Source organism: Diadema antillarum, unplaced genomic scaffold (genome assembly GCF_040938485.1).
Source record: "Diadema antillarum isolate AM-2024a unplaced genomic scaffold, OU_Dant_1.0 seq00001279_RagTag, whole genome shotgun sequence".
NCBI lineage: Eukaryota > Metazoa > Echinodermata > Echinoidea > Diadematoida > Diadematidae > Diadema > Diadema antillarum.
The window spans coordinates 1,041,383-1,064,979 of record NW_027272059.1 but is presented as its reverse complement, the minus strand read 5'-3'; the positions used below and the strand labels follow the sequence as shown (position 1 = coordinate 1,064,979).

At 39.1% G+C, this 23,597-nt stretch overlaps 1 protein-coding gene across 1 annotated transcript in view; it reads left to right on the top strand.

Moving 5' to 3' along the window:
* The window catches only part of LOC139745604 (nuclear pore membrane glycoprotein 210-like), a 48,674-nt gene that overhangs the window by 18,519 nt on the left and 6,558 nt on the right, over window positions 1–23,597 (top strand). Inside the window, exons 13-41 of the mRNA XM_071655999.1 lie at window positions 173–281; window positions 815–901; window positions 2,042–2,193; window positions 3,714–3,885; window positions 4,317–4,437; window positions 4,897–4,996; window positions 5,437–5,629; window positions 6,685–6,791; window positions 7,208–7,309; window positions 7,694–7,795; window positions 8,133–8,261; window positions 9,028–9,155; window positions 10,221–10,362; window positions 11,184–11,246; window positions 11,734–11,913; window positions 12,443–12,655; window positions 13,071–13,226; window positions 14,156–14,250; window positions 15,235–15,406; window positions 16,007–16,179; window positions 16,648–16,732; window positions 17,691–17,820; window positions 19,165–19,295; window positions 19,659–19,782; window positions 20,263–20,403; window positions 20,896–21,149; window positions 21,386–21,587; window positions 22,057–22,173; window positions 23,043–23,165. Coding sequence (XP_071512100.1) covers window positions 173–281; window positions 815–901; window positions 2,042–2,193; window positions 3,714–3,885; window positions 4,317–4,437; window positions 4,897–4,996; window positions 5,437–5,629; window positions 6,685–6,791; window positions 7,208–7,309; window positions 7,694–7,795; window positions 8,133–8,261; window positions 9,028–9,155; window positions 10,221–10,362; window positions 11,184–11,246; window positions 11,734–11,913; window positions 12,443–12,655; window positions 13,071–13,226; window positions 14,156–14,250; window positions 15,235–15,406; window positions 16,007–16,179; window positions 16,648–16,732; window positions 17,691–17,820; window positions 19,165–19,295; window positions 19,659–19,782; window positions 20,263–20,403; window positions 20,896–21,149; window positions 21,386–21,587; window positions 22,057–22,173; window positions 23,043–23,165 — 4,003 coding nt within the window. The remainder of the gene's footprint in view (window positions 1–172; window positions 282–814; window positions 902–2,041; window positions 2,194–3,713; window positions 3,886–4,316; window positions 4,438–4,896; window positions 4,997–5,436; window positions 5,630–6,684; window positions 6,792–7,207; window positions 7,310–7,693; window positions 7,796–8,132; window positions 8,262–9,027; window positions 9,156–10,220; window positions 10,363–11,183; window positions 11,247–11,733; window positions 11,914–12,442; window positions 12,656–13,070; window positions 13,227–14,155; window positions 14,251–15,234; window positions 15,407–16,006; window positions 16,180–16,647; window positions 16,733–17,690; window positions 17,821–19,164; window positions 19,296–19,658; window positions 19,783–20,262; window positions 20,404–20,895; window positions 21,150–21,385; window positions 21,588–22,056; window positions 22,174–23,042; window positions 23,166–23,597) is intronic.

The window sequence follows — 23,597 nt, the reverse complement described above, 5'->3', positions numbered from 1 at the left end:
TTTACAGTTTGTAGTTCTCAGAGCAATTAAAATATGGGTGGAAGTAGGCCCTATATTTACAACAAATACCCCCCCCCCCCAACCAAGAAAGAAGAACATTTATTAAGTGGTGGAAGAGATACATGAGTTATTCAAGGACAAACTGACAACAGTGCATTGATTGCTTTTGCAGGTGTACCTACTGCCTCCCTCCAAGATGGTATTCCTGGACTCCCCCGTGGAGGCAGTGGTAGGATCCACTCTTCATCTTCCGCTGGGAATGGAAGCTTATGTTGATGGCAGTGAGTTCAATTGCTTCATATTTCTCATGCCATGTTGACAAAAGTAACCAAAATCATAGCACTTAACTTTACACCAAGGATGAAGGAACTACATGATGTGGGGATACTGTTTTGATTAACTGCTATGTCTACTTCTTCAAATAAATGTATACCAGTGATTGTATCGATATGCACTAATGAAATGCTTTGACAAAGAAACAGAATTCTGCAACCTTGGATGCCAAGGAAAATTACTGACTTGTAAAAGAGCAGACACGATAAAATTGATTCATGTCATGATTTTTTTTACAGATCATTGTTTTCCTTTCATTGACTTCATTCCAGATAGATATATAGCATGAAGTTTTCTTTATTAATGATGATAATTAGATGTTCTTCAACAACCAGATATTGACGAAACATATCGATTTGGACCTTCTGTTGAGAGAGGGGGCTTAAATGGGAACATCAGACTTCCAGTATTTGCTTATGGATGTATTTGTGTAAAAGTGGACTCATTGTTAAATGAATGTTCGTCAAATCTTGTTTCACAGGAAAAGAGAAAGTGATGTTGACTCACTGTGGTTCTCTTCCTCTGACCACTCTGGTGGCTGACCAAAGTATCTTTCAGAAAACTAATGGTAAGAAGGCGTCTTTATGTGAATCCAGATGTTATATTCAATAGGAAATATAGTGCCCTCTCATGTTCCAAGTTGTTTATGTATGAAATGTCAGTGATGCTTGTTTCAAACTATTCTCATGGTCGGACATCCGGGTATTTTGCGTGTCACGGGGTCATGGATAGCGTTGGAGTGAAAACAAACCACTCGCGTGAGCCTGGAGTGAACGCTGTACGTGTTTTCTGCCGGGGCGCCCCGCGAGCATAGCGCTAGCGCAAGCTGGTACTGTAGCTGTGCGGGCGGCAGGATTAGGCCCTAGGCCTACTCTAAATTAGGCCCTACCCTAAGTACTACAGTACTAACGTTAGACCTACCTGAAGTTTCTATGAGGTACTAAGTAAGCATAGATATCGGGGTAGGGCCTACTCAAAGAGGTTCTACTGCACATCTGGCCATTCTGTCGGGTCGTTGATCCAGAGTCCTGCCGCGATTTCATACGGGCACAGGTCCAGTCCGGCTGCCTTCAAGTTGGCAAAATACCGGGACCGATCGATCGACAGGATCCAGATTTTTAGAATATTGCTGACAAGACATGATGCATGTATCCCATGAATGATGGCACAAATGACAAAATGAATAATGAAAAACAGTCCCCATGTCTGCGCAGAGTTGCACATAAAGTGTACGCGTCGCACATGCACAGCATGCAGTATGCGCATTCATATATGCAGGCTTAGCGCTAGGCGCTTGCAAGCTGTTTGTTTTCACTCCAGTCAACCGGAAGTGACGTGTAGCCGACCGCAAGAATATGGTATTAAAAATATTGTCTGAAGGATTATGCGCATTTGATTGCGAAATACATCACATGCAGTATCTACATGCAGTGACAGGTAATGCGTCACTCTTGTCCCAAATAGGGCCACTTAACATCACTCTACCATAAACAAATACTTAATTTTCTCATGGACAAGCATGTATGGGTTGACTGCAATTTGTGAATCTGAAGTAGTAATCAAGTTTGATTATGTTATAGTTACAACTTTATGTGCTGATTTTTGTTACAGGAACAATGAAGAAATAACTGCAAATAATCTTCATGTGTTGCACTTAAAGAATGAGTTGATATATGTAATGCTTAATCAATTTCTATGTGAACATCAGAAGATGACGCATTTGAAGCAGTGGAGGGATCATGCACCACTCTCCATGTGAAGGCCTTAGCAGTAGGCCACACCCAGGTTACCGTGACGCTCCAGCAGGGAGGAGCTAAGCTACAGGCATCCGTCACCATTGCTGCCTTCGCACCCCTTGAGGTACGGCTGTTAGGCCACGGGTTTGTTACCCATGCTCTCAGCACATGTTGATACTACCATGTGTGTCATGAAATGAAGTGTGAATGAAATATTTTGCCCTGAAGTGTACAAGAAGAATTGCAGGCTTATTGTTTATTTAATTCTTAACTGGACACCATACAGGGAATGGCTTTACCCCCTCCTTAGGCAAAAAAAAAAAATGGTTTGTTTGCCCTTCGCGACCGACCGAAAATCACGGAAATTTCGGGTTGGGTTTTTTATTTATTTATTTATTTTTTGCTCTTTCAAGTTTATCTTTTTTCCACAAATTTCATCTTCTGCAAATTTGTGAACGGTTTTAAACCCAAAATTATCCATTTAAGCTAAAGAAAGAATTAAAAAAAGTCTAAAAATGTTTTTTCATTTCATTGACCCGTCGTAATCGCGTTCGGGCTGCGCGGGACCACAGGCTACGTTTTATAGCATGCATTGCATGCTAGCTACCTTTTTGGCTCACGTGCATAGGTAGTGGGCTAGCTAGCTACCGTACCGGCCGCGGCGCAGTGCAGCGCGACTGCCAAGATGGCTACTTTTGCAGCATCCGTTACCAGCTGTCATGGCACCGAAACTGTTTGGAGTTCATTTGCCAGTATCTCACTGGAAGGTACTTTTTTGGAGCTGTTTGCAAAATTTAACAAAGATGAACATTATAAGTGTTTGTCAGTGAGTGTTTCTGCCTTGCCTACCGGGCCCTGGCAAGACGTAAATTTGAATGAATCCCTTGGAGTTTTGAGTGCATTAAACTTGCGCCACATCCTGTACAAAGTTGAACTAGAACTCGAAGTATTGCCAGAAGGATGAGTGTATTACGAGATTCCCTGCCAGAATTACAAAATTGCATGGGTAAAAAGGGTATTAAAAAACAACAAAAAACGAAACGACCTACCGACCCTCCTGGGTTTTGACAATTAAGGGCAAACAAACAATTTTTTTTTTTTGGCCTTATCCCTCTCATGACCACCAGCTCAAAATGCTATTGGAATTCTGTATGCACCAGTTATGGGTGGGTAATGAAAGAGTTAATCTCCTTTGTGGAGTTTGGAATGTTGAGTCCTGTCATGTGGTACTGACTTACAATTAGCTTTTCATTGCATGCATCCACTATAAGATGAGATGAATTATTCCTCACTTTCTCAAAGAAGGTGTGGTTGAAGCATGGGCTAGATTTTAGAGAATTGCTTGTTTCATATAGAGAAACAATAATATAAGTGTGTCTTGTCCTGTTGAGATATTTTGACCTAATATATACAATGTACAACTCTGAATTGATAACAAAAGAAGAAGTTTCATGTGTTTAGCAGTCTGAAAATGATTTCTTACTTTTATTAATGACACTACTTTTATTTTCTTGGAACCATGGGGCAGTCCTTGGTATAGGAGTCCTGGAGAATTCAGGCCCCTATAAATGCAACCAGGTTCTGTTTAAGGTGTAAGACATGTGAGTGCCTTACCTCTCAGTATTCTGTCAATCTTCACACCAGCCCCTTGATCCTGAGAGCATTGCTGTGGTCAGTCTAGCTGCTTCCAAGACCCTGGTCTTATCAGGAGGACCCCAGCCGTGGGTCCTGGATCCGTCCCGTTACTACCAGGAGCTGACGGCAGAGGAACCAAGTTGGGTCAAGTCCCAGCACATCAAGGGATATGGAGCTACAAGTGAGTGCTTACTGCTACCAACTTTTCTTCGATATTCTTTTTTATATGGACAAGTAACAAAAGGCAAATGTTTTACATTCATAGCCTCTAATTGATTCCTGATTAAGAAGTTTCTAGAATTTCTTGTTTTACCTTTTGCTTATGTTCTTAGAACGGACTATTTAACATGCATTTAGCAGTAGACCTATACAGAAAGATCTCTTTGGTCTTGATAAAGTGCTGTCAATTTTGACTCTGCTAATGCTTATTATTGTAAACTTGTCTTCATGGTGGAAAGAGAATCAGACCGCTGGAGAAAGAAAGAGTTCTTGTCAGTGGCAATTTTCAAAATGTGAATATTTCATGATGGAGTAAGCTGAATCAATCCGAGGTGGCTCTGACAATATGAATGTCATTGGAATGCCTTCACACTCGTTGCTTCTTGTCTGCAGAGAATTATCACATCTTCCAGGTTTTATGCCGCCACCGTGGAGAGCAGACCCTGACAGTCAGTGTTGGCAACCACCCCACCACCCGCAACAAGTTTCCTGCCACGTCTTCTGCAACTGTCAAGTACGTTTCCTTGCTGAAGTCATGTCTCAAAAATAGCTGGGAAGACTTACTATGAAGTTCAAGTGAATTGAATGTACTTGTGTGTTCCATCTACTACCAGTCTTCCACTCTCCCCTAAATCATAATAACTCCCTAAGGATGACTACTGCCTTGTCTTTATAGACTTGCTTGTTATCTCTTTTTCCAATCTTTCTTGTACTCATTATGTCTCATTCCTTTTCAAATCATCACTTTTGACCTTGTGTTATTTAAAGAATGAGTAGGTCACTACAGCTATAGACCTCTATCAGACTCTATGCAATGTCATCTGATCAATATATCTGGCTCATAAAATCCTCAGAGAACATTGCTGGTCAGTGTTCCATTACTCGGCCCAGAGAGCCAGGGAACCAAAATACACATGTCTTGACCATAATGGGTATTCATCTCTGAGATGCCTTGTCTGGTGTCTTTTGTCAGGTATCTGTGCACTCAGCCAGTCAGTCTGCAACTGGTACCAGTTGTCCAGCAGCCAGACCTCGATGTTCCCTGTCCAATCGCACTGGACTCCAACAATCAGGTGAGAAAAAGGGTATTCAGTTGCCTGTATGAAGACACTTAACTTTTTGACACATCTTTTAGCCACTGTAATGGAAGAAGTGTTTGACCTCCAACTGGCCAGTGAGTAAAGTGGTGCGTTTATGGAATTCTGTTTTGACAGTTGGCATCATTTTCAAGACAGCATGATGCATGTTCATGAACAGTGACATCATAGGATGTAGGGATATTCTGATGAAACTGAAAATTAAAATCAGATGTGGCTTGTTGTTGGATATTTTGCATTTTTCAATGCATTATCTATTTATCAACAGCCATTGTGATAGTTTATTTATCATTTACCATATCTTTGTTTAAATCTATTGTTTTAGGTCAGTAATTTTGTGTTTGGATTTGAGATATGTTACTCTGTTAGTGTGAGTGTTCAGATGAGTTTTATCACCTTTTCCTAAACTGTTGCAGATCCCAGTCATGAATGGTCAAGATATGGACATTCTGGTCAGGGCAGTGGACAGTCATGGACACCTCTTCCACAACTTCTCCTCCCTGGTGGTCAGCTGGTCAACCTCTGACCACAACCTGGCATCTTTCTATCAGCCCTATACAGCCTACCATGACGAGGATGGCAGCTTCCCAGGATCAAGAATGCTTAGAGGTACAAGTCTTGGCAGTTTTCTTGTATTAACAACATCTCTATACAACATAGAATTCAGATTTATGCACTCTCTAATCAAGTGTAATTACTGGTAAGCCCCTCAAAAGAAACATCTTTTAGAATTGTCAGAGACAGATGATATTGGGGACACAGGATTACTACTGCTTTTAGAATGTGTAATCTTTTTGAGAGGTTGCTAGTGGTGACCAGTCACCTAATCAACTATGCATCATGTGATTAAGATTATGCAAGATTATGCATCCCATACTGCAAGGAGGCACCACAAAGCTATGCATCCTAAACCACAAAGAGGCACCATTACACAATGTATCCTATACCACAAGGAGGCACTATGAAACTTTGTATCCTAAACCACAAGAAGGCACCATGAAACCTAGCATCCTGTACCACAAGGAGGCACCACAAAGCTATGCATCCTAAGCCACAAGGAGGCACCATGAAACTATTCATCCTGTACCACAAGAAGGCACCATGCAACTTTGCATCATAAACCACAAGGAGGCACCATGAAACCTAGCATCCCATACCACAAGGAGACACCATGAAACTATGCATCCTAAACCACAAGTTGGCACCATGAAACTTTGCATCCTTTACCTCAAGGAGACACCATGAAACTGCATCCTATAGTAGTATACCACAAGGAGGCACCATGATACTTTGTATCCTATACCACAAGGAGGCACCATGAAACTGTTTTGTAATACATACTGTCATATCTGCAGTGGTCTCTGATTATTACAACAAACCCTCATCATACCATCAAAATAAGTTGCCCACAATCAAAACAGAATGCCATGTGATTGATCCATGTAGCAATTGTTTCTGACATCACCACAAATGGGGGATAAGATAGCAAGTTTTCACATCTCTGCTCCCAGCAGTTTGGGGTATCCTGCTGTGTCTCAGACAAGCCAGTCATTCTTATTTTACCATTTAGATCATATTCTATCTCTCTCACTTCAAGGGAGATTTTCAGCCCGTATACATCAAATATTTTAAATCTTGTGCCTCCCTCTGTTTTACGTCTGTAGCTGTTGAAGTGACCACATTGAAGCGAAAGCAAGGCTCCGTGACTCTGACAGCAACCACCACTGCCTACGACATGGGTCTCTTCAGAAGACATTCTGTAACTCTACCGGTGAGGACATTTCTCTTATTAATTTTTCCATCGGTATCACATTGCTATATTTTTAGCGAGTCTAATTTTTTTGTGAATCACGACTTCCGGACAATTTTACGAGTGGTTAAGTTTTGATCCTGGAGTACATGAATGAATGGAGAAATGTGCATGTCGCATTCATGTCAGGATCAGAGCTAGTATTTTCATGTATTGTTAAATTTGTGAATAGCATGTGACTTGTAAAATGCACGAAAATAATAACCCTGCAAAATATATATCTTATGCATTATGTAGCAATCCTGATGTGTGTGATTATGTGATAGTATGTTGTTGATATCAGATTTTTTTATTAACATGTGATATCCCAGTCTATGTTTTTGAGACACTTGTAACTATAATTCATTGAGTCTCTGTAATGTGCGACTTCTCCACAGAACCATACACCATCAGTGAGTGCATCCCTGGAGCTGGGTCTTGTGATGGAGGCACACATTGACCCAAACACGCTCCACCTCTTCAACCATCCCTCTAATAAGGTCAGTCATAATCATGTCTTCTCAGTCTTTACTAGTTCTTTAACATTGCCTGAGTTCCTGTCTTTAAAATGTCTGTTTCATGACTCAAATTCAATTACTATCTTATAATGGCATGTCATTAAATTGTCAAGATTATTGAAATATCCAAGTTTAACTGGCTCTTTGTGAAATTGGATGGAGTATTGTTATTTGTTTATTACCAGGAAAAACTAATGCAGTATATTCTTTTAATTTATTTGCAATGTAAACAAGTAAAGGTACAAATTCCTGAGCAGTGTTTGTTTTGAGGGTGAAATGTGTTTTCAGTAGTGAAACCAGTTTGGCTGCCGGTATGATTGTGTTGCCATGATATTTTATTTTGCTCCCATTTCTCTGTGTTTTCAGGCTTTGCTAAATCTTCATGGTGGGTCTGGACACTTCCTGGTCAGACCCAGTGTGGCTGGATTAGCAGACATCAGATACAACGAGAAGAGAAAGCAGATTGAGGTAAGATGTGGACTTATCACAACCATAGGGATATTCATGATCATAACCACAGAGATATTCATATTCACAAGATACATTTGGTCTAATAGAACTTAAGATGATTCCTGTGGTAGAAGCCTTATTTCCTGGGCCATTTTTATAATGACAAGTACGTCAACTATCTTGATCTGATTAAGCTCTGTGTTTGTATTGTGCCAGCTTATGCAGCCTTGTGAATGTGGCTTGTTTTTCTTGACTATGATATTTAGCATTTTATGGTCGATATTATGTAAGTTGTGTCAAATATGATATGCTTGAACTATGATTGATTATGACATGTTTGTGGTTTGTCTTATAGGTGACCCCACTACATGATGGCTCCTTGACCATCACAGCCTATGACCTTTGCATCGCCACTACCCAGCATGCATCAGCCCAGATCCACATGGCAGGGGTTCACACCATTGATCTCAAAGTTGTGGACAAGGTATGTGACCAATTGATTACACAATGATTGACTTTATGGCATCAATTTGAGGGTTTCATTTGAATAACATTGCACATCACTTTGCAGTTTGCTTGATGTTTTAGGCAAGTGGCTACACATAGAGAAAGTGTAGTGCACTTTTGTGAAAATTTCATCTGTTGAAATCCTATAACAAGTCAACTTGATAGTAGAATTCCTGTCCTGTTTTATGCTCTCTTCAGATTCAACTTAGTTTTCTGATATTTGTAATTAAAATGATTTAAAGTTTTATGATTATGATGGACTTTATCTGTCTTTGCTGAAGTTTCATGTAAAATTTTATGGTTGTCAAAACCCACTCAGTGATGCACAAAAGTGAACAGCCAAATGAGGAGGGCAAAGTGCTAAGTGATTGTAAAGTAGAATAGAGCTTGTCACCATCTGTACCTCCATACTGTGTAGGTCCAAGTTGAGCCTCACTATCTCTACCTCTATACTGTGTAGGTCCAAATGGAGCCTGATATCAGACCATGTCACTGTCTGTACCTTGATACTGTGTAGGTCCAAGTTGAGCCTGAGATCAGGCCTTGTCACTGTCTGTACCTCCATACTGTGTAGGTCCAAGTTGAGCCTGAGACCAGACCACGTCACTGTCTGTACCTCCATACTGTGTAGGTCCAAGTTGAACATGAGATCAGCTTGTCACTGTCTGTATCTCCATACTGCGTTGGTCCAAGTTGAGCCTGAGATCAGGGCTTGTCACTTTCTTTACCTCCATTGTTTGTAGGTCCAAGTTGAGCATGAGATCAGAGCTGCGGTCCAGGTCCTGGATGCCACCAACCAGCCTCTGTCTGTCTCCTACTTCCCTCTCATGGGACTGGAAGCAGTGCCTGGCTCTAACATCATCACACTCAGGTAAGACTAGAATCCAATGCATCAAGTATAAGTTAGATTATCTCTACATCAAAGTTAGGATGTAAGTAACCAATGGGTAATGTGTTCTGAATCCAATTATGTAATTTCCATGTTTTGTAGCCCAATGGTAATATTCAAAGTAAGGCAGGAGCCTGTAAATTTGTAGATTGTTTGTTTAATAGCAAAATGGAGGGCATACTTTCCTTACTATTGAGCAAAGACATTCTAATGTTTACCAGTTAGCAAAGAATACTGTAAATGCTTGAATTTTTATGGTGGTTATATTTTCAAGAATTTTGCAAACTAGCTCTTGATTGCAAAAGCAGCAATGTGCGCAGATATTGATAAAAATGGAAACAAAGATTTGTCCTGTATACTCTAGCATTAAAACATCAAGTGACTGCTAGATTTATTATTATAATTTTTTTTTCTGAGAGCTCATGTCAAGCAATCAATTGGTGCAATTTCTGATTTATCGTTCAATAAAGGTACATAATTAAATCAATTCAACTGGACTTCATGTCTGATCCTGGACACTTCATCAGCTCGTCTGATTTGAGCTAATGAAGCATCCAGGATCGGACGTGAAACCGTCCTCGCAATGAAAACAGTAAGTCCAGTTGAATTGATTTAATTTTGTACCTTTATCATGTCAAGCAATGTTTTAACAAAATGGTTTGTTTGAGAGGTTACTCTTTCTTTTAAGTGTTTGTGGTATTTTTTTTTTTTGGCCAATTATGAGAATGAGAAGACCACAAAGCACAAAGAGAACAACTCAGAGAAATACCTGATCAATTGCCATTCATGAAAATATCTGCACATGAAAGTATCTGCATTTACAGTACCTAATTTTCCAAATTCATTGTCATAATTCTGTCTGTATAACATAGATGTGTTTGCACACTAATGGCATATCTTATATAATCTGACTCGGTTTTGTGGGCATAGTATTTAGACAAATTAACCAACTGCTTTAAAACAACAACAACTAGCAAGGTATAGCTTAGCTGATGAGGAATAAATAGATAATTTTGTTTTGTTTTGTTTTGTTTTATTAACCTACAGGCCTGATGAAGATGTGATGAATAGAGATCAACACACTGCTTACTACACTGTGTATGGAGCCAATATTGGTTTCACCACCCTAGCCTTCGTAGCTATGTCCAAGACTGGCCATACAGTCTCCAGTAAACTTAAAGACATCCAGGTAAGAAGATGAGACTTCCTGTCAACTTAAAGGGGTCATATAGTTTTGGTTGAGACCTTACTCGAGGTTTCTAAAATTTTGGTATGAGATAATGAGAAACCTCCAGTGAAATTTGAAAGAGCATGCAATTCCTAGAGGAATTCAACGTTTGTTTGATGAAAGTTGGTTTTGAAATGGCTGAGATATCCAAAACAGAGCAATCATAATAAAAGGTGGGACCCACCTTTCATTGGGATTGCTTTGTTTTACTTTGTTTTTGGATGTCTCAGCCATTCCAAAACCAATTTTCATCTAATAAACTTTGAGTTCCTCTGAGAATGGTATGCTCTGTACCATTTCATAAGTGGTTTCTTGATATCTCGCAAAAAGTTAATAGCCCAATCCTCATTTCCACCAGTACTATACCATCCTTTAACCTGCTCAAGAAGAGCAGATATGAAATACAGATGCAAGTGATTTTGATGTTTTGTTCTGTGTTGTTTTTTCTTCTACACCACCTTGATTTTGATATAGTTTGTAACACTGACCAGACAGACGGACAGGTATACAGACAGACAGACAAATGCAGACAACAGAAACGTCTCGGACAAGTATCCTCTTTTTCAGAGTGGAGAATTATAACATATTGAAAACTGAAAAGAGGAAAAGTCTCCCCGCTTGAATTCTGTTGAAAGTTCTCTTTTCTTGGGTCAACTGGAGACTTATCAGACAAAAACTGCAATGAGTGGGGAACTGTCGTCCTTCTCTGAACTTATTGCCACTTTTATAACATGTTTGTAGCAAATCACATGTTTTTTTTTTCTTGTTTTGACCATCTCCAGGTTTTCCCACCTCTCAAACTGTCGCCACGAAACATCACACTTCTGGTCTCATCTTTGTTCCAAGTGAGTATACTTTGATTTTGTTGTTTGTAACTTGTAATGGAAAATATTTCATTTTTTATTCTTAAAGGGGGATCTTCATTCCTTCTTTTTATGAATTTAAACAGGAATAACAACATTTTCCATGAGACACGCAAGCTCTGATCGCCATTGACAGAGTAGATTTCTTCGAGATTGTAAATGTTCATGCACTGCTTTTGAGAATATCTTATATAGGCTTTAGTTTATCTTACGTACTATAAAGAAAAAAAGTAAAGTAAAGTGAAATAGAATAAAGTAAGTTTCTGGTTTGAATCGTCCCTTTTACTTAATAACATGGTGTTGACTTAATTGCAAATATGAATAGTGGTGCAAAGATAGTTTAGTGTACAGTAGTGCAGTAGTGATTATTCACGTGATCGGAACCATTTTGCATGTAAACACGTATGTGACATCCTTAAACTACGCTCATAGGTTGATGTGTATTAAGATCTTTGTTACTTTCCTACAGGTGAGGAGTAGCGGTGGTCCACAGCCCCAGAGCCAGATTGAGTACATCGTCCAGAGTGGCAACATCGCCAAGATAAACAGCAGCGGGATCCTCCATGCCCTCAACCTGGGTCATACCAGGGTCACAGGAAGGGCTGTGGGTTACGACCAGGAAGTTGGGTCAAATGTCATCTACTCAGAGGTCAGTTATGTCATCTAGATTGTATTAAAACTTGGTGGTTCATGCTGCAATTGTTCCATTGTATTTGTATTTCAGATTGGTCTTTATTTTGTTCTTCCTGTTTCAAGCTAGAGTCATGTATAGGATCAAAAGCTAGTTTTAGTCACTCCGACATAGCATCCATAATGTTTTGTCCTCTCATGCAGCATGTGAACAGATACAGTGTATACCCAAACCAGTGAAATCTTCCTAATCTCTTGACTCTTCATATTTCATTCTAATGTTGGTCAATGTGCATACAAATTTATCTCAAATAATGTACTGTAAAACAAGGAATGTTTGCGTGCGTTTTAATTTCACAAATTTCGTGAGAGCCAAGATTCATGAATTACGAAGAGACTACTGCACCATGGCCCTCAAATTACAAGTGTAGGACAAATTCTATGTTGCTGTATATCGGCTTGATGCAAGAGTTCAATTGTGTGCATTCCTGCAGAAATTTGAACCAGTATTGATTAGCCAGGGGATGTCCCTTTGTTATGTAATACAGGATGTGATTGATGTGTACGTCATCGAGCTGTTGGGAATCCGGATCCACGCCCCTCTGCACAGACTGGAGTCTAGTACAGTCATGCCTGTCTATGCCATGGGCTTGGGGGAAACGGAGACGCCGTTCACCTTTGGGGATGCAATCTATGGCCTCCAGTTTGACTGGAGTGTCAGTAACAGTGACATCATTGACGTCGAGCCTGTCTTTGCTGAGGTATTTTGTCTGAAATGTCGCTGAAATTCATTTAAAGCCAGGGCCTAAGTACCTTCTTTATTTCAAGTTGTCAAACATTTAGGTATGTAGATTCTTGGCATTCATTTTGATGCCATAAAAACAACAATTAAACTTATTGTTTAGCTCTTTTGTAATGACTTTTATCAAAGCTATGATATTTTTACATGTGGCAATATTATCACTGAGTTGATGTAGCTACTAAAAATTACTGATTTGTAAGTCTCCTTCTTCGGTGAATTGTTCCATGAAAAAAACTGAGGTTACAAACAGATCACAGTGTAATTTTTGAATTTGTTGACATTTCCTGTCATCATAATGAGACTGTCCATAGCTGTTACTCACTGGGCATCATCACGATTCTCATGTGTGTTGTGTGCTGTTGCCATGACAACAGGATGGAATCTACATGCGTGATGAGCACAACGTTGCCATGAGGGTGCGGACCAAGAATCCTGGTGAAGCCTCACTTCGGCTGCAAGTCTCCCCGCTCCACCCAGGCAAGAACCAGATCTACCGAGACCAGACCCTCATGGATGAAATTCAGATCCAGGTTGGTCAAACAATCTCTATTGATGTCAGTCAGACATAAGTGTGGATTTCATTATTTTAGTTTTTGCAAAAAAAGATGAACGTAAATTTTGTGTGATTAGTTTTCTTTGCAAGGTAGGCAGTCCTAAAAGTCAATTAAACCCAGAGTATGACTTAATGTTCAGAGTGTAGTGTATTCAAACTATCTTCAAAGTTTTTGTTAGTGCCTTCTGTTTAGCAAACAGTAGAGTAAAATGTTTTTTTTTAATGCTTTGAAAATGAATGAAAATGGCAAACAAAATATGTCATAATATACTTACATTGATATTTCTCTTGCGTAACTCATGCATCTTCATTTCCAAATCTGCCAAACCAAGGCCCTCGTAGCTATCAGAAGGTAGACATGTAGGCGGACACAAAGAAGCAACAATATTGCAAATTGATATCTTGTCTTCAAGTTTCTGATAGAGAGAGAAGTACAGTACATGTCGTGTATAGTGTGCCTCAAACATATAAACACTGCTGTCTTTGTGTGTCAGAAGTTAGTGTCAAATCAATAAGATGGCATAACTGGCATGAGTGTTTGAGATATACCAGACCAGGTGCCAGTAACTATTTAGTTGATATCTAGTTGGACACACAAATTGCCACATGACAAATTCTGCAATGAGGGTGTCTTTCAAATTGTATGTTCCGAGCAAAAAGCTCAAATGTAATATGCCCAACGCTTATGACTAAAACAATTTTCTGTGTATGTACACTGTAAATTACAAAGATTTTTGTCACATGGATGAGTTGTTTGTGTTTGATTCATGATGTAGGTGTTTGTGTTTGATTCATGGTATAGGTGTTTGTGTTTGATTCAATGGTGTAGGTGTTTGTGTTTGTGTCATAAGGTAGGTGTTTGTGTTTGTGTCATATAGTAGGTGTTTGTGTTTTTCCATGGTGTAGGTGTTTGAAAGGCTGGAGCTGATGCAACCCCCCTGTCCCTGTCACAGCAGACTCCTGATGACACCCAACACACAGGCACCAATCAGGACCAACAGGTGTGTTCTGTATTTTTGACACCAGCACTCCCTGTCTTGAGGAGACTCTGGCAGACATCCCAACCATTCTGAATTTGGAGGAAAGCATCTGAATTTTGACCTAATTTGCAGCTCCTGTTTTGAAAAAAAGTTTCCTATTTTTCTTGATAACTTTACTACACACTCGTATGGGAACTGCTCATTCTTTCCTACTTTTTAGCCAAATCATCCCTATTTTTCAGTCACAAAAGTTGGAAGGTTTGCACTTGACAAACTTTTAGGGGAATTCACTCCAAATATATAATGTGGAGTCAGTTAATACAATGATAATAGTCTAACACATCAATAAAGTTGCTGAAAAGTGGATTATCCTTCAAAAGTTATGAATCTTTAAAGTTTTGGATAACCATGTGCCATTCTTGCTGGACAAAATGCTGCAACAATTTGTGATGTCACAGTATAAAAATGATATGAGGAAAATACAAATATGATTTAACATTTTGTTGGTTTCTAGCATAATCAAAGAACTCCTGGCTTTCCTCCTTCAGTTGTATGGGGAATGGAATAGTATTACCCTCAACATAGTCTAACGAGTAAAAGGGTAATGTACTTTGTCATAAACATATCAGACTGACTTGCATTTTTGGTAAAGTCTGTCCTTTTTCAATTCAACCCGTTGAGGACGAGTCCTAAGTATACTCGGGCAAGTGTATATGGGAAATGTGTGTTATAGCAAAATTAGCCCAACCTCAATGGGCTAAGATGCACATCTTGCCAATAGTCCGTTTTGTTGTTACTACAGGAGAGTATTAATTTCTTGCCTTATTCAATAATAATTATTATTTTTATTTTTATTTTGGAGGCATTTCTAATCCTGGCAAGTGTGTACAATTTACATTCATAATACTGTTCACTCATTTTATCATAGCCTGTGACTAATTGTTCAGTCAATAGAAATTATATTGATGCTATACTATCCACCATGCTGTCTGTTTTGAAATGCAGAGACGGTTCCGCCAGAATGTCATATCGCATCCACACATCCGAGCTGGACCACTCACTGTCGGTCAGTGCCATGGGTGTGGTCACTGCTGGCCCTAAAGGTGGACATGCATCTGTGGAGGTCACAGCCTATGAGAGCTTTGGGGTCAACCAGACCACTGTTGTCCATGTAAAGGTCAGTGTCTAGAAATCAGTTCAAAATAGCTTGACCTGTGGGGACTGGGAATAAAAACTCCTCACATCACATCATTATCTTTGCAGTGTTAGGGCTGAGAATTTAGTTCAAAAGTGTTACCGGTAGTCACACTTATCATTTATTAGAATAAACTCTTGAATTTTTTCATATTACTTTTTGTTGTGCTTGTTTTTTTGATGATTATTATTGATCGTACTATCTTTGCATTACTTGTTAATTTATAGTTGAAGTTTGAATTTTCTTTAATTTGTCTCCCTCTAACAAATGAAATTTTTAAGATGGCAACTACTGATCTGTGGAGAGGGAGACAAATTGAAGAAAATTCAAACCTCAACCTTCACCCCTCTACTTAATATTCTCTTGCAATTTTATAGTTGTATGTATTTTGATGAACCATTCCAAAATCACTTGCCATGAATTTATTTTATTTGTTATCAATGATGTATCTTGGACAGGCATGAAAGTAGCAGTATCTGAAATGAGCCAATCTCATAACAGGAAAAATAAAAGACCAAACATTGATTAAAATGTAAAGCTAGTGAAAAACACACCTGCTTTCTTCATGTATGTTTTCTGTAGGTCAAGCCAGTGTCCTACATAGCTGTCCACTCCACCACCGGTCTGACCACTCAGGACAAAAGCCTTACAGTCTTCCCCGTTGGAGTCTCACCCTCGTTTGCTGTCCGTTTCTATGACAACATTGGTGAGCCGTTTGATGCAACCAATGTCAAGCTTGACTATAGACTGCACAGGTTAGTGTACTTTTTGCATTCCTCATGATTTTGTTATTTTTAAGCCTGCTCAAAGCTCTTATCTTTTATTCAAAGTAAGGACTATTTATTGTCACTGCTCTTTTGCTTCTGCAATAGTTCTAGTGTATATGAGTTTGTGTTTTTGTTTGCTGGTTTTTGCTTTTATCCATGCGTATGCTTCTGTGTGTTTGGGTCTCTGATAGCATAGGATTTTGTAATTATTCAAACCTGAAAATTGGAAGCACAGGCTTAGAAAGCTAATGAGCCATTTACAATAACATCCATCTGCATTCACAAACGTTCCAAGAAAGTACAAGTCTTTTTAGAGTCATGAAACAACTGACAGGGGATGCTGAGAGTGAAATGCCTTCAGCTTGATGAATAATTATAAAGTCATATTTGCTATCAGTCCAACTAGAAGTGTGTCCTTTACGTGGAATGTTCATAACTTTCTCCTCATTTGATTAGATTTGATCGTCTGCAGTTGCAATCGGGTTCAGACAACATGACACTGATTGGTCGGTCTGCCCACATGGGAACCACGCTCCTCAAGGTGAATAATGTTTCTGTATTACTCTTATGTCACTTTCCCTTCCAATCAAATCATGATTCTTCTCCAGTGAAGTATATCGGACTGGCAAAATTTTACCATTATGATACCACATATTTTACCACATTCAACTCTGTTAAAATATCAAGAACAGAAAAGATGATATTCATGATAGGATCAAACTACAAATGCAGAAATAGCATAGAGTACTGATACTGGACTTTTTCCATCAGTATTCCCTATAATTTATTGTCTTGTATCTGCGAACAAAGCCTTGCCAAAATTCACATACATTGTAACAAATTCCACAAAAAGCATGAGTGAAGGGGATTACTTTAGAATGTTTTTGATTGTGCCATACTAGTTAGACATCCTACAGTGTACCTTGCTACATACATGATGGTATAAACACATTTGATTTTTCGTAATTACGCAGTCATTCAGCACTAGTGTTGGAATTTGGATGTGTCCTATCAGGCAATAGATACATGTAGCTGAGGTTGACTTGAGCTCATCCATGTCACAGCAGAGATTGTTTGTGCCAACTGAAATGATGATGATGATGGTGATGATGATGATGATAATGACGATGGTGATGATGATGATGATGGTAATGATGGTGGTGATGGTGGTGATGGTGGTGATGGTGGTGATGGTGGTGATGATGGTGATGATGATGATGATGATGGTGATGATGGTGGTGATGGTGATGATGATGGTGATGATGGTGATGATGGTGATGATGGTGATGATGGTGATGGTGATGATGGTGATGGTGATAATGATGGTGATGATGGTGATGATGGTGATGATGGTGATGATGATGATGATGGTGGTGGTGGTGGTGGTATTGGAATGTATTCACATTTGAATTGAGTAGATCAGAGCAAAGTTCATGTAGTAGCATTTGAGCTGACAGTGTCTTGAATGATCCCATCTTGTGTTTTTATTGCCCTACCAGGTTTGGGATAGTGAGAATCCGTGGATTGATGACTATGTCAGTATTCCTGTTGGTAGTGTTATCAGGCCAGAGGAGGGGTTAGTGGTTGGAGATATCATCTGCCTGGGATCACCACTTCTCTCTCAAGAAGGTGGGTGCTGTTATTTTTCCCCCCCCTACTAAAATGACTACAGTTGAACCTCTCGTATCCGGACAAGTCGGGACCGGGGCTCATCCGGATAAGGGATTTGGCCGGATACGGGAGACTCAATGCTTTATACATGTACATATACATACACATGTACTGATGTAGCCCATTGTAGTACCACATGTAGTAATGTGTATACTGCAACCTTTTCATTGTTACATTTGGTGATGTTTTGGGATGTTGAAATGTCTGAAGGTAAGCAATTTGGAAGGAAATTTGATGCAATGTATGTTAATTATATTGGAAGTAATATGTAATTCATGTGTGTTTGGGTAGGAGTTCTCAAGGAGTTGGGAATCCCCCTTTCTTCCCGTAATTATTAAAAAAAATCACGGCGAGATTGCGTCCGGATAATAGAGAGATCCGGATAAAGGGAGGCCGGATAATAGAGGTTCAACTGTACTTGTCTCAGAGTGAATGAATGAACAGATGATTCATTCATTCATTTCATTTATTAAATCATTCTTTCATGCATTCATTCATTCATTTATTCATCCATTCATTCATTCATTCATTCATTCATTCATTCATTCATTCATTCATTCATTCATTCATTCATTCATTCATTCATTCATTCATTCATTCATTCATTCATTCATTCATTCATTCATCCATCCATCCATCCATCCATCCATCCATCCATCCATCCATCCATCCATCCATCCATCCATCCATCCATCCATCCATCCATCCATCCATCCATCCATCCATCCATCCATCCATCCATCCATCATCCATCCATCCATCCATCCATCCATCCATCCATCCATCCATCCATCCATCCATCCATCCATTCATTCATTCATTCATTCATTCATTCATTCAGTCATTCAGTCATCCATCCATCCATCCATCCATCCACTGATTACGTAAATGTGGACTCAGTGAATGCATGATTACAATTAGAAGTATTTGTACTCAAATATCTTTCTGATAGTAGTACTACTGAGAGTTTTTTTTTATACTCATCTTGTGACCCATATAGAGAGTAGCAACCAGAATCAATCTGAGTGAATGTGAAAACGTTATTTGTTTTTCTTAGATTCATTTTTGACAGTCCATATGAAGGAGAATGTTATTCTTGCCCTTCCTCTCACTGAGATTTTATACCTGTTGTCGAAAGTGATGCAGGTTTCTGATCGACATTATTAAATTACCAATCTCTCGTCAGATTGTCAGTGGGGATTCTCACGTCCATTAAACACATATTTTTGCATTTACAGCATTTTGAATGGTATGTCATATGTAAGTCTGAATGAATCTTATTCTTTTCTTAATCCCACACAGGTCAGCGAGGGTCATGGAGTTCGTCAGATAACAGCATCATTAAAGTTCAAAGGTTAAGTGGTGTGGCCATGGCACTGAGCCCTGGAACAGTCACCCTCACCCACCATGTAAATCTAGTGACATCAGCACAGGTTTGTAATCAGATTTTTTTTTTTTTTTTTTTTTTGCAAGTCAATCTGTTTCAATACTAAATAAGATATTTCACCTGTCACCTTGAATTCAAGTATTCTGCCAGTAATCTCAAATGCTACTGCAGTATCCTTAGCTGCAAGTAGATGTTCTATCACCCAACTGGTCAGTGAATGGAACAAAGAAAGGGCTACTTTAGACATCGTTTTGGAAAGAAAGATTTTAAGGTTTGCATGTACAATACATGGTAATGTCATTGCTTTAATATCATCCAGAAAAGATTTGTGAAAGAGTACTGTGTGTGCACTGTAAATATCATTTGTAATGAAAAATTAATGTCAATGCAATTTCAATGTTTTTTTCAGGTTTCCATTGGCACCATCGTCCGGATTAGCCTAGAGGCTAATGAGAACAGCTTCCTTTCTTCTGTTCCTAATGATGACACTATCTATGCTTCAGTGAAACTTAATGGTGTCTCAAGTGTGAAAGGTAAATACTTAGATAGAAATAGTGAACTCATTGTATGGTGCACCTTTTTAATGCTAAAAGAACTTAGCTGTTTCAGAGGTTTTAAAAATAATGGGCTAGTGCTTGCTGATTTCCAATTTTGCAGATGCTTTTGCCCAAATTCACAAAGGTTGTTAAAATGTAGAACATGAATCATGTATTTTTTTTTCTACATAGATGTGTATGACAGATTAAATGTCACACATATTGTCTTTCCCTTGTTTCATGCATGTGACCTGATTTCACAATTCCAAGGAACCTGTAGTGCTTCAGAGGAGCATGATATTCTTTATAGGGTTGCTGGAAAATGAAATCGTAGAACCCAATGATAGGACACAACGAGAAATTATGTAAATATTATGCAGAGAGTGATCTGATTTGGGATTTCAGCTTTCCATTTCATGATCGTCATTTCCAGTAAAACTTTTTTTGAAAACAATTGTTGGTGAATGTTTTGTTCAGGTGAGAATTGTGGTGCAGAGAGGCTGTCCCAGGAGTCGATCACACCCCCTTTCCAGTGTGAGCTCCAGTTTGCTGACAGGAGCAGTCCCGTGACCCCCAGTGAGCTCTTCCACGTTACTGCAGGATTCAACCCTGAACAAGGTGAGATGGGATGTATGCATTTTTCTAAAAAGACAATGAGATAAGAGTGTCAAAATTTGATTGCAAAACTTGGGCTGTTTCTTGAACATTCAGCAAAAAATATCAACATTGTGGTCTCATTGATTTTCAAAGGACTATCAGTATCAATTTGTAACTTGCTGATGTTTGCCCATTTAAATGCATTAAGCATGCAAATATCTCCTTATTCCTCTTAGGAGCCTTTATGATATTGATACGTGTATGTTGGATAACTTGACGTTTCTGATGTTATTTGATGTCACAGTCAAATGACCTGTAATGAAAATCGTTCAATGATTCGCCTGACACCACTCCAGTTTGCTCTGACCTTATGCTTGTATTTCACTGCACTTATATGAATAACTGCATTGAGTGTAATATCCTCCTGATTATTATTTTTGGGATGTTATGATGGTGATGATGTAAGTAACACTTCAATCTGCTCCATGACCTTTGAACCTTTTGATGACCTAGGTACTTACTACTGTAGTATCAGTCAGCTGAAGCTGAGACACACGCCCTCATTCCTCAGCACCATGGATACCTCTCTGATCCTCTCCGCCCGGCTACTCTCCATACCTGGCCAGCGCAGGATAGTCTCCGATCAAGTCGCCTTCACTTTCCTCCCTGCCTACACCGCTCAGCAGACATCTGCCACTCTAACCCTGTTTAGCAGACGAGAGGACATTGGTATTGAGGGTGTTCCTTCAGTACTGACAAATGTCCAGGTATGACTCTTGTGACGACTCATCGTGCAATGACTGACCTCACAAAAACTCCTTAAGTTATTTTCTATAATTGATATGTAGTTTTGAAAATAATGATTGATATATGCCATTACTCTAGCCGGACTAGGTAGAAGATTTTCATTGTTGTCTTTGTAGATTTTCTTCCATCCTATTGGACCAACTTATAACTAGACTGAAATTCCTCTCTAATGTTTTCTCATTTTCTGTAATCAAAGGCTTCAACCAATGATACGGAAGTGATAGCTCTTGGTAAGCCGTACCTCCAGGGCAAGACAAAGAAATTCCCTGTGGCTCTAGTGGACTCTTCCATTTCTCAGTATGGCCCTGCAATACTTCATGCCTCAGTGGAACTCTCCAATACAGTAACAGGGCAGCAAATAATTGTGCCCATCAAGATCAACTTAGTGCCTGTTGTGGGTGAGTACTGAATTTGCATTTCTTCATATTCAGAGCAGTTGACTAAACTAAATCATTGTTGTCGTTTTTATTGTGCATGAGCGTAATCATGCAACTTGGATGAAACCTTTGTCGTGGCAACTATTGCTAACTTGATTACAAGCAAATTATCTTTCAAGGCTCCTACTATGTTGGTGGCATCAGAGTCATTAATATTCTTCTGTAAAAATGGAATGACACTGACAGTGATGATTGTGTTGATGATGATGATGATGATGATGATGAATATAGTAGTGCTAGGAGTAGTAACCAAACAAAAACTAGTGTTGTAATTGTTGCTGTTTTATTTTACTTAGTTGCTATGAATTGCAAGGTCAGGATATAAAGATGTAGGGGGGATTCTATGTGATTAATCAAAGTAAGAACCATGGATAGGTTGATCTAAATTCACTTGACTGAATTTATGATGTACTTCTCTTGTCTGAACCAGCAACGGAGGATCCAGTGACAGGCTGGGCCAGTGTACTCCATCTCTTCCTCCAGCACTACCAGACGTGGCTCTTCTTCCTTATCTTCATCTTAGCTGTGGCTGCCATGGTGCTTATATGTAAGTCTACCTCACTCTCTTATCTCTCTCTCTCTCTCCTCCTTTCTTTCCTTGTACAGTAGCTTCATCCCCTTTTTATTCTACTATTGTGTTTTGTTTGTTTATTTCTGGTCAGTGGCCAAGGCTACTCTGTATGTCCTTGTGTTACATGTATGTGTGCTTATATATGTACTTCATTGTATTTGGAAGGTAGTATGATCAATGTATAGACCTGTCAAGGATATTTTCTGTGCAAAAATACACATTTTATGTTTAAGTGCAATAAATTCCAGGTATGGGCCAGAGATAAAAAAATCATTGAGACCAAGTTTACAAATGAGTGTAAAACAGTGTAAAGGATAAAATTCACAAAGTTCTGAATATTGTATGATGGGTGGTGTAAAGGTACCTCTTAGAGACTTAGCATGTGTTGCCATCCTGTCTGTAATCTGAATTAATGCTTGAATACAGGTTCTTCATCGCAGGAAAAATCAAATATTAGAATCAGAACTGTGAAAGAGGTACTTCCATTCTTTTACAATGCACTTCATTTGACTTACTTTACTTTACTTTTTCCAGAACGATGGTGTAGGTCAGAGCCTGTTCATCGATCAGGGTTATATCCTCAGCTGCTCTTGATTCAATATATAGCCTGGGCTAATCTCATTCAAATATGTATATTAAAGTGATATTCTAATAATCTATGGGACCTACACATGGCAGGAAGGAATGAAAACTGCTTGAGACCAAGGACTTAATGTAGTAGTTATGCGTAGTCAAATACATAATTCTTCTATGCTTGTCCAGCTTATTCTTAGAGGCATTCACAGATCACACGAAGACCATATCACCACCAACACATCTAATGTCTCCTGTTTCTCTCTTTCTAGGCTACCATGTCTTCCTGGCTCCACGTTACTATGTAGCAGGAGCTACATCAGGGGCTTTCCTCCATTCCCCCGCCCCTGGCTCACCAGTCTCTGCCCCACCCCCTTACTTCCAGCACTCGCCAGGTAAGACACATTCTGACTGAGGCAGTTATATCAAAAAGAACACATTATGCACAATACCAAGCTAATATGTTTTTTTTCCATACCTCTGCCACCAAAGGGTGCCAGAGGTATAATTATTTGGTTGCTTTGCACATGCAGGTCATATCTAAATCGTTATGTTCACATTGCCTTCCATTTCTGGTGAGTGTAAACTGTAGAGGACTTTTAAGTACATGAAAGTTTAGTTGTCATTGTGGTCAATTTGAGGACTAGATGGAATACCAAAGGAAGTGTCCTCTACCTTTTGCATCGTGGTGAAATTTACGTTAGAAAATTTTGGTTTGCCTATTAAATTCAGCTTTCCAATGTCATTACCAAATAAGGCTTTTTCATATCAGTTGTGTTGATTCAAGTGGGTTTAGTTTTTCTGCTTGATTTAAATGTTTTGAATGG